The sequence below is a fragment of the Vigna unguiculata genome, chromosome 1 (assembly GCF_037176805.1).
Source record: "Vigna unguiculata cultivar grain cowpea cultivar isolate G323 ecotype 2 chromosome 1, ASM3717680v1, whole genome shotgun sequence".
Classification (NCBI taxonomy): Eukaryota; Viridiplantae; Streptophyta; class Magnoliopsida; order Fabales; family Fabaceae; genus Vigna; species Vigna unguiculata.
The window spans coordinates 30,923,152-30,934,786 of NC_140792.1; the positions used below are offsets into that span (position 1 = coordinate 30,923,152).

At 32.8% G+C, this 11,635-nt stretch overlaps 2 protein-coding genes and 1 non-coding gene across 3 annotated transcripts; all 3 read right to left on the reverse strand.

Annotated features, from left to right (window-relative positions):
* Positions 1 to 861: 861 nt before the first annotated feature.
* Positions 862 to 943, reverse strand: TRNAS-GCU (transfer RNA serine (anticodon GCU)). Its single transcript has one exon. It is a non-coding gene; the product is annotated as a tRNA-Ser (tRNA).
* A 5,430-nt stretch (positions 944 to 6,373) lies between these two features.
* MC9 (metacaspase 9) lies at positions 6,374 to 7,669 on the reverse strand. The gene is made up of 2 exons (XM_028061471.2): positions 7,228 to 7,669; positions 6,374 to 7,074 (listed from the first exon to the last, which is right to left on the reverse strand). Exons 1-2 carry the CDS (start codon positions 7,580 to 7,582, stop codon positions 6,479 to 6,481), a joined length of 951 nt encoding a protein of 316 aa, XP_027917272.2. The 5' UTR covers positions 7,583 to 7,669; the 3' UTR covers positions 6,374 to 6,478.
* A 1,952-nt stretch (positions 7,670 to 9,621) lies between these two features.
* On the reverse strand, positions 9,622 to 11,416 carry LOC114178172 (RmlC-type cupin). The gene is made up of 3 exons (XM_028063928.2): positions 10,993 to 11,416; positions 10,735 to 10,859; positions 9,622 to 9,905 (listed from the first exon to the last, which is right to left on the reverse strand). The coding sequence occupies exons 1-3, from the start codon at positions 11,291 to 11,293 to the stop codon at positions 9,702 to 9,704; spliced, it is 630 nt and encodes a 209-aa protein (XP_027919729.1). The 5' UTR covers positions 11,294 to 11,416; the 3' UTR covers positions 9,622 to 9,701.
* Between the last annotated feature and the right edge of the window lie 219 nt (positions 11,417 to 11,635).

The window sequence follows — 11,635 nt, forward strand, 5'->3', positions numbered from 1 at the left end:
AAAAAATATAAATCATTTCATTAAGTCTCTCCTTTGAAACAAAATATATATAGAAAATGTAAGTATAAAATATTATATACAGTACTTTTGTTTTGAATTAATAGGAAAACATATTTACAATATATCTTATCATAAATAAGAAGCTAAATATATCATCCAATCTCTATAATATTGCATATATCAATTCATTAGTTTTATATGTCATTACAAAATTTATTAATTTATGTTAATATTAGTATACGTACTAATCAATTGTTTTATATCGTAATTTTACATCGCCACCTGATAAAAAATAAATTTTTGTATTTTGAAATATGGATAAGTTAGAATTTGATTTTAACGGTATTTTAAATTTTATAATTATAAAATCGAATCCTATTTCAATTTTTTAAAAATTTGATGTTGAATATGAAACTTATGTAATTGTAAATAGAATAGACAATAAGAATAGTCTCTATGTTAGAACCTAAAAGTAACAAAATTTTATACAAGTTGTTACTTTATATTTCACATATTTAGTGTGACGAGGGTGTAAGTTATTTAAATTCCTAATATATGTATTTTAATTTTATAGATAAAATAATATATTACTCGTTTAGTGAGCATTACAAATGTATGTACTTAAATTTATTAATCTACCAAAGGAAGTATATCCTTCAAAAAATACAAACATTGAAAATATTTGAATATAAATTAAAAAAAAAACTATAGCATCATTAAGTTAAGAATTTTGTTTGAGTATATTTAACATAAATAATATAAAAGCAGATAAATGCTAAAATATAAGATATTAATTTTAAAACATCATTAAGCATCTTCATAATAAAGTTAAAAATAAATCAAAATAAAATTTAAGAAATACGTCGCCTGAGAGATTCGAACTCTCGCGGGGAAACCCCATGTACTTAGCAGGCACACGCCTTAACCACTCGGCCAAAGCGACGTCGTTGTGTCACCCTATATTATCTACTTATAAGAAACGGTTAATCTGTTCTAACTTCAAAGACTTTACGATGTTAACAGAGAAAATAAGTAGAGAATTAATACAGGGTGCTTATCTTGATGCTTTCGTAGTTGGTCCAACTCTTTTTACACAACATTATTGGCTGGGCCACAAAAATGGAGCTGGTTTATGTTAGCTATTTCTTTCTGCACCCTCATACTTTCCACCTGCACTCCATCACCCTTTGGCATCGCTATGGTCGTCCTTGGCCTCATTGTTATTCTCCGGTGTATGTTGTGTCAATGAATGAATTCAAGAAAGAAATAGATTTTAAAATCTGAAATTATTTTTTTATAAGAAAAGCATTCAAATTAAGTAATTTGAGAGTGTTTCTTTATATAATAATTTGAAAGTCAAAAAATAAATTTTAGATTATGTAATTTAAAAAAAATATTTTAAAAAAGATCTTTAAATTGTATAATCTAAAAATAAAATAAATTTTTTAGATTGCATAATCTAAAATTAAAAAATAACTTTCAGATTGTTCAATTAAAATGATTTTTTTTCATTCAAAAAGTACTTTATTGTATAATTTAACAATAACTTTTTTCTTTCAGATTATACAATTTTAAAATAAAAAACTTTCAAATAATAGTAAAAAGTGTATGTATAAGGGTGCGGGAAGAAAATTTGGAAGTACAGAAAGAAATCTCCGTTTATGTCTATATTCTGGCTGGGCTAGATAATCAATTCTTCACTGGGGGTTTCTCCTGCATCTCCAATCCTTTCTTCACTACCCAAAAACTTTTGTATTTTCATCTTTGTCCATGGTAAAAACGAAACGGTAAAAAGTAACTGAAAGAATAAATTTTCAATTTGCCTCTCCATTCGTTCCACACTCCATTGCGAAGCATTCAGTTAAGTTTTCCTGTGCCATTTATCTATATTTGATTTGATTTTACGAATGCTGAAATGGTGTGTGCAATAATGTGTGCAATAGATGAGTATATTCATCTTTTAAACAATTTAATCCACAAATCTTTAAACAATTTTTTTACTGAAATTTTCAATTACAGATGTCATCTATTTCAAGCGATTGAACTGCGAATATCAACATTCGTTTCTTATTCCTTTTAAGCATCGCATATGTGGACATCCGCTTAAAAAAAATACGAAACAATGTCGACACTGTTAAAAATTTTCGTTTTCTAAATACATTACGGGTGTTGATATTTACTTCAGAAAAATACAAAAGGGATGTCGACATCCGTTATGTTAAAATTTGTCGTCCTCTTTCTCCGAGGAAATCGAGAATTTTTGGTGGAAGTTCTCATGCTTAGTCTCTTACATCATCCCAATCTTGTGAATTTAATTGGTTATTGTGCAGATGCTGATCAGCGGCTGCTTGTTTATGAATTTATGCCATTGGGGGTCTTTGGAGGATCATTTACATGGTCAGATTGCATTCTTTTTTAATTGTCATCATTGCTTCCTTAACTATTATGCTTTCTTATCATAAAAGTATTGAATTTTATATTTCAAGTTGGTTCAATCTTTAAATGTCAAAAAACTGCTATAACTCATAGGATAAAGTAGAGAAGGGAATTGTAGGATTCTTTGTTGCTTGGGAAATTTCTTTCATTCAATGGTTTAAATTTCACTGTTATCAAACAAAAGAATTATGTCTGTGTGCTTTGATTGTGTCGTTTCTAATTAAAATAGGGGGAATTGTATGTGATACAAAACAGGGAGAAAACAGATGAGATTGTTATCACGTGGTTTAAACTTCAAGGAATAAATTACATGATTTTAGAGGCTTTGAAAGAGAGAGAGAATGCGTCATATGTTTCTATTTCTACAAATCAATTTATATTAGGAGTTAGGAAAGTTACTGTAATTTGTGAGTAGAAGGGCTAGACAGTTAGATGGGATTTTAGAGGTAAATAGATAGGAGGAGGAGGTAAAAGGGAGTTGTTCTATTCCATCTTGTAGATTTGTAGATTCTATTCCTCTTTTGTTCTATTTCTTCTCTTCTCGTTTCTATTCTTGGTACCTAACAGCAGGAGTGAGCTAGGGTCGGGTTGGACTATCCCATCCAACCTAAGCAATATTTTAAATTTTAATATCCATTCCGACAGGTTAATACGTCGGGTTAATACGAATATAGATTTATTCAGACGAATTCATTCGGGTGGATTGATCGGGTTAAATCAAATTAATAAAAAAAAATTATGACTGAATCTACAACAGAAATTTGAGAAAAACACGTTAAAAATTTCAAAGAACAGCTAGAACAAAATTGAAAACTACCACAAAAAGAACAAATATGAAGCTTGAAACTCCAAAAAAAAAAACAATAATGAAACTTGAGACTCCCAGAACAAACCTACAACAAAACAGACAACAAAGAAACAGAGGTACGAGTTGTTCCCTCCTTCTATATCAAATTTACATCTTCCTTCAAAATAGCAACCATTTTTATGAACCCTAAAGTTGATTCTCACTAAAGTTGAGAACTTTTTATGAATATCATATATTTAGATGAATCACTAAAAAAACGTAATGAACAAGTACATTTGAAAAAGATAAAGGTGATTGCTTTTAATGAATGCGGTGGCTCGCAATGACTCGCGGTGGCTCGCATTGTAGATCTACGCCAGTGAAGTCGCGTTTGTGGTTTGGGACAGATCTGAACGTCGTCTTCCCCAAACATAAGGGTTTTGATCGAATGGATGAAGAAGAGATTGAATGAATGAAGAAGATATTTGATGCTTAGAGAGAGGGAAGAGATAAACTGCGTGGAGGCGAGGGAAGCCAAAGGAAGGGCCACTGCTTTGGAGATGGAAGTATCGTGACAATGAATTAAGATTTTTGTATGAGGAAGAGAAGTAGGCGGCAAAATATTAAGGTCTGGAATGAAAATTTTGATTTTATAATTAAATATATGGGTCGGGTATATATGGTTTTTAGAGTTAAATATTGAGCCTGACCATGTAAATCCATCTGGACAGGAAAAATTTTATTCAGTTTAACCCGATCCATACAAACCGATCCGCACACATGTTTTTTTGTTCGGGTAAAATGGTTTCGGATGGGTTAGGATTTTTTGCTCAGGCCAACCTAACAGTTTATCTTCCACTTTAGCTAGTGAAAGTGTGTTGTATGTCAAAAGATCATGTATCATTAACTAAATCATTATGTTGCTTGAAGTACAAACCCTTCTACCAACCAACGCCATAACACTCTTCTCTTCCCACCGCCTCTCATTTTTTCTTCTTCATCCTCTTCTCTACACTACTCTTCACCTGTACCCTCATCACCACAACTATCTCCTCCACCGCCGCCTCAACCTCTGCCGCCTCCCTCTCCACTCTCCCGCCCTCCGTCTCCAAAGCGCTCCTCCATTACGCCCCCGCCTCCAACGTCTCTGCCAAGCCCATGTCCTCCGCAGAGCTCGCCGCCCTCTCCAAAGCCCTTTCTCCTCACGTCGCGCCCCAACTTCCTCGTCTTCGGTCTCACTCACGAGTCCCTCTTTTGGGTTGCACTCAACCACCAGGGGCGCACTGTCTTCCTCAACGAGAACGAATATGCCATCTCCAAGTTCGAGCAGTCCAACCCCGACATAGAAATTATCGAAACGAATGTCGATATCCGTTTTACATTTTTATGAAACGGATGTCGACACCCGCAATACAAAAAAAACCAAAAAATTAACGAAACGGATGTCGACATCCATTTGACATTTTTCTGAAACGGATGTTGACATCCATTTCATATTTTTCTGAAGCGGATGTCAACATCCGCAATACAAAAAAAATTAACAAAACGAAAAGATGAAATATTTTAGGGGTGTAGACTTTGCAGAGATAAAAAGAAAAGCACTAGTAGTGTAGTAAATTCACTTTTCATTGCTTTCAACCACCCATACAGGTAAAAATTAATTAGGATTAAAAGGGTAATTATTGGGAGTACAGGAGAAAGGTTGAGATTGCACTGAGAAGCCCCTTCTTCACTTTTTCACGCTTTGCTTCCCATTTCAAATGCTTGCAAGAACTCTCAAATTTCTTTCTTTCTCAAATCTTACAAAAAAGTGTTAACAAAAATTACATGTATCAATGAAAAGAAGAAGTAATTAGCTCCCATTTACTCTAAGTATAAAACTAATGGATTCTATTTTTCCTGTATTTTTTTAGCCTTATTATTTATTCACTAAAAAAATGTATATTTTTAAAAAAAACTTGTAATTTTAAATATAGCGCCAACCCATTTGTTTATAAGGGAGCACTGATATATATTTTATAATACTCTGAAAATTATTTTATACCATAAAATTTGTTTTATTCCATGAATTTCATGAAATAATTGATTTGGGCTAAAAAATATGATTAAATCCTTAAGAGACATTTTGACTATTTAATGTGAAGTTGGGTTTTTAGAAATTTAAAAGTATTTTAACTCTTTTGGACTAATTTTTAAAAGACAAATCGTATTATTCTCATTTATGTGTTTTAAAAAATTATTAAACATATCTGAATGAAACCCATTACTCTGAGATTAAAAATATCTGCTGAAATCTTAAGTTTACATTCCATTTGTTAAGAAAATAAATACAAAAAAAATTCATTAAATAAAAATGAGAATGTAGGTTCAAAAGTAATTTTTTTATATTTTGTTTTGGAATAAAGATTCATATATATATATATATATATATATATATTAAACATTTACTTAAATCCGTATTTTGATATTAAAAGTTTGATGCAAACTTAATTGGAAGCGAACTTATAAAATTTTATGAATCATATTACAATATAAAATATTATGAGTTATATTATTATAGTATGAAATATTATGAGTGTTGAGAATTTTTAAAGATTGTGAAAATATGAAAGATATGATATCTATGATATATATATATATATATATATATATATGAGATATGTTAGAAGAGGAATTTATTATTTTATTTTATTCATATACACTCTTTATATATCACAAAATGTAACAGAATATAAAAGATAAGTAATTGGTCTAGACGAAGTTGAAATTGACTAACACAATGTTGGAAGTCCCACATTAACTAAAGATAAGACAATTTCATAATATATATATATATATATATATATATATATATATATATATATATATATATATATATATATATATAGTGAGGTTCAAACCTTGCCTTATAAACTGATTTTGTGGAGGTTGAGTAAGATTTAAAGTCCACTTCTAACATATTTTTTAACTTAATTGCATTAATTTTAATTCGAATTATACTAATTTTAAACTAAACTATATTAGTTTTAATCAAATTATATTATTTTTTAATCAAATTTCACTGATTTTAAATCGAACTGTAATATTTTTAAATTAAATTGTAATATTTTTGAAGAGTAAAATAGGAGAGAAAAAAACAATACAGAAGGGTTATCAAACCAACAAAGAGAAAATGTAAATGACAACATTCATACAGCAACATAACATTATGTAATCAACCATATCACACATCAAACTCTGCACACATCTCACATCTCACATATAGTGTTCTGTTTTCTGAGGATGTCCAAGGAAGGTAGCATAAGCTTTCTCATCACTGCAATAGAGGCAAGGATGCTGATCAAATCCCTGACCTTGCAGCACCTTCCTCGCCCTCACCACCACCTCTCTGTTGCTCAACCCACCCTCCTCCCTCACCACCGTCTCCACCGCGTTGCTGAACGCCCCGTAGGCTTTTCCGGCGACGCCAGGGTTCATGTCCGCCGACGTCTCGTCCGCCTGGCACCCGCTCAGCAGGATCCCCTCGTCGGGTCCTATCGCCCCCAACAGAGCATGCGACGCCGTTTGAAACCTCAAACTCGCGTCGGAGCCAAAGAGTTCTTGCATGTAAGTGCCGATGTCCGTGGCGGTCGCTTTTGATAGGGAAGAGAGGTGTTCCAGTATGGAGTCATAAGGGATTGCCTTCTTGGTAAGGGTGTAACCGGTTTTCGATGTGAGACCTTTTTGAGATGAAGATGGACCTATTTGCTCTTTCTCTTTGTCGATGAGGCCTCCACTGTGGCACGAGTCTGAGAGGATTGTCAAGCTTGCACCTTTTGCTAGCCTGTTTACTAGTTGCCGGAAATCCAAATCTGTAAGTTACATCACACCAGAAAATGAGTAATGACATTTTCAAAACTTATTTTTGATCAACTACTTTTCCTCAGCATGCTTAATGATTTGGAGTTATCGTGCAAAATAGGGTTAAAGATGAATGAATGAAGTAACTATACAATAACACAAACCAGTGATGAGATTGAAGTCACAAGGCACAATAGCCTCCTCATGGTGGAAGGGGTGGCCATGTTTCTTGGAAGGGATTCTGGTTCCATGTCCACTGTAGTGAAAATATAGCACATCCCCTGTTTTTGCTCCATCAACCATCTTAGCCAGTGCCTGCTTGATGTTAGCACCAGTGGGCATTTTGGAAGAGTTTGGTGCATCGGTGAGCACCTCAATGTTTCTTTCATCAAATCCAAATCGCTTCACCAGAGTCTCCTTCATGGTTAACACATCGTTTATGCAACCATGCAGTTCATTTCCGGTGTTTGGGTAATTGCACCCCACCAAAACAGCCACCCTGTTCTTCAGCGCCTCCATTGTTTGGTTTCACTTCGATGATGTGAAGACAGTGAATGAAACAAAGTTTGTCCGAAAGATTGGTTTCTCTGTGTGATTATTGCTCGCTCAGTTTCCTCCATTTATATAGTTCTCGGGGGAGCATTGCATTTGGCTACCTCTTTTTGGATTTGCCACAAGCAACATTGTGAGACGTTTGTGTTGGCTTACAAGCCAGGGAACTTCGGTTTTCGACAAAAGCATGGCATGTGTGAAGAACTTTGCTCAACTAACAATTGCAACTTTGGAATGTTATTTGGGAAACAATAATTACAGTAATTTATGTTGCAGCCTGCAAAATCGTTAGCCGCGGGAATCACTAATTTCGATCACAAGTTCAATTTAAAGATTCTAATTGGTGAATCTCACGTTGTTACCTCGTTGAAAATTTGGATGAAGAAAGGGATTTTTCTTGAAAATTATGAAAAGGGTGAATGAATGGTGACATGATGAATTTCGTCAAATCTACCTTTTTTTGTTTCCTTTCTGGTATAAGTAACAAGAAAGAAAGAACGCGTTTCCTATTTAACTTTGAAGTAACTTTTGTTAAGAAAAGAAGAATATTTAACTTGGACTTTTGACTGTCTCTGGAATCTTGAAAGTTTGATCCAAGTCTAAGCAACAGCAATAATAGTTAGTCCCTTCACGTATATGAATCGACTCAAACACTTGAAAATGATATCTCGTGTGATTGGTTATCCAAAGACACGTATACAATCAATCAGCTAAGGCTAGGTTCGTTTGCCTATAATCTATTTGATCATTTTACAGTAGGTTGATAAGTGTAAGCAGATTCTCTACATAGAATCTCTAATTATTGAGAACTTTCAAATTTTATTAATTTGCACAGATCATTTGTTTATTTTGGTCTCTTAAATATATACTACATTCTTTTGAATGGATTCATGACTTTCAAGAATTTCAAACAACTGATTTTTTTTTTTAAATAAAAGATCTAATAGACGAACTTTCGATTTTTTTTAGTTAAATCTCTGAACTAAAAAGTAAAGCTAAGCTATCACATGGCCATTCTCAGATTACTTGCAAGATAAGCTAAGGTTTATAAACATATTTTTGTTTAAAATAAGTTAATTAATTAATCTTATCATTGTTGTGTTCATCATACAGCCCTTGCGTGCAAGTAAACCTCGTATAGTTTGTGCATTTCTCCCACCGGCCACACAAATGTGAGGTAGAAGGACAAGGAAGTTATGGAACACCATAGGAGTTTCCCATTCAAATTAAACATCCTAACTTGTAAACCTTAAGTATCATTCTTTGTGCCCAAATAATTTAGGGTTAAGTATGTTTTTAGTCCTTAAACTTTGATCCAAAATTGGAATTTGTCTTTGTCCGAAACTTCAATATATTTTGATCTCTAAACATTAAAAATGAATGAATATAATCCTTTTAACTCAATTACGTTAACTTTTTTTGAAATGTCGAACATATTTCTCAATAGATATTGAACCCACGAATGTGTCAAACAATGTAAAAAACTCCAATATTAATATAAAAAGCATTCAATACGTCAAACAAAAGTAAACATAATTGGGATAAAATGACTATATTCATTCATTTCTAAAATTTAGGGACCAAAATGTATTGAAATTTCAAACAGGAACGAATTCCAATTTTGAGTCAAAATTTAGGGTTAAAAGAACTATATTCATTCATTTCTAAAGTTTAGGGACCAAAATGTATCGAAATTTCAGACAGAGACGAATTCCAATTTTGTGTCAAAGTTCGGGGACTAAAATAATACTTAACCCAATAATTTATATTACAAAATTAGTTTGATTTGGAAAAAACAAATCCTATGTTTAAAATTCATTACGAAAGAGTTAGTATTTTGAATTCTTTTCTTAAAAACAAGTCCAAGGTTAGAATGTTTGGAACAAGCCCCTGTTTACTGTGCCTAAGGTCAAAACATAACACTATTTCCCTTGGATCTATCTTTCTTTCCTTGTAAAATCCTCACATTCATCATCAACCGAATTTGCAGCTAAGCTCCATATACATATAGACAAGTGATAGGTTAAAATTTCATCATGCTGGCTCAGATACATTTCAGATTCAGAATAAAAAAATGAAAAAATGTTCAAAGATCTTTCCAAACATTAAAGTCAGTATTTGAGGCATTAGTGTTTATAACACTGTCTTGACAACCTATAAAGAAGATACTCCGAGTGGAATCAATGTTCACTAAAGCATGAGCTTTGTCAACTGGACTTGTAGCTACAGCAATTTCATCCCTGTCAATGATCACTTCAGCATAACCATCATCTTGCTCACTGTTCTCCAACTGCATACATATTCAACCATTTTGCAACTCATGATTCACAAAGTCATGATTAACAATATTTCATAACAAAAATCTTGTTTTCTTATCGTTTTAATAATTTAGTCATTTTCCTTTAAAACAAAGTTTAATTTCGGTGTACTGGCAATTGAAGAAATTTACCATGTGCCAATCCCTTTTAACTTTTTTAAGTTAGATAATAATATAAAAATTATATCATCTTATTTCAATTAAATAAAAATATTAAACATGGGTTATTTAAAAATTTATTTTTCATATTTAATTACTTATTTAGTTCCTATACTCACATATAGATTTTAATATTTTTAGCCTTTATACATGCTGATTTAATGGTGTTTGTACGTAGTTTTCTTTTGAAAATAAGATTTTTTTAATAAAATAAGCACTTTTAAGAAATTATTTTAATAACCAAATTATGGATAAATATGATTGTATTTTTTTTTCCCTAATTTAATGAGATAAATAGATTTCAACTTTCTTTCTATATTTATGTTAAAAATAAGTAATTTTCTGTGTATTTTTTTTTTTTTACAAAAAAGTAAAGTCTATCTGCTTCCTAAATAAGTAATTCTTTTAAAAATCACTTATTTCATAAACATTCACTTTAAGTTCAATAAATATAGTTAGTCTGAATTTAGAAAGTAAAAGTTAAAACATGTTACATATAAGAGAAATTAAAATGGTGGAAATGAATTTTTAATTACAAGAATTAAAACAAAAATACTAAGTATATATTTTTTTAATTACAAGTGAGAATGTATAGTGAGAAGACATAGAGTGACGAAGAAGATGAGTAAGAGCAGGTTGTTACCCTAAACCTGGTTGTAGCGCCCCAGATGAGGAAAGTCTCGTTACAATAGTGGTGTCTGTGATTTCCTCTTCGCTTCCCAGGCCGAATTTCTCCCACATGAATCGACGAACACGTCACAGCTCCACCTGCACAGCACAACACAACACGAAATAAATAACTCTCAAAATCTCTCTCTCCATGCCGAACGAACCAAGAACAACGACAACACCTCGAAACGACGACGCATTGAAATTGCACGAAGAAAGACAGGATTGAAACCTGAGAGGCCGGAATCGAGTGCGAGAGCGATAGGATCGAAGAGCCAGCCGCGGTTGTCCGTGGCGACGTGGAGAGAGTGGAACCTGACGAGGTTGACGAGCGCGTCGCGGTGGGAGGAGTAAGGGGGAGTGTGGTAGTCGCGCTGGACGCGGAGTGAGATCCACGCGAGTAAGAGGAAGATGGCGAGAAGGAAGGGGATGGAGTGCGGTCGCTGGAGGAACCACGTGATGACGGAGGGACGGATCTGTTGCGACGTCGTCGTTTGGGAGTTTATGAAACTCGTTCTTCTCTGGCTCGACATTCTGATGCTGTTCTGTTTCGTTATCTTCTCGCTTTTCTTGTGGATCAAATTTTATGCCCGTGGAAAATCTTAACTGCTACACCATAGTGTAAGAAAACAAAATTATTTCTTTATAGGATTTAAAGCATAAAGTTGCATAAGGTATCCGTGGAAAATCTGAACTGCTACACTATATTGTAAGAAAACAAAATTATTTCTTTATAGGATTTAAAACACAATAACAAAGAAAATCTGAACTGCTACACTATATTGTAAGAAAACAAAATTATTTCTTTATAGGATTTAAAACACAATAACAAAAGACGATGTCTATTTTAAAACTAGCATATCATGAAATTACAT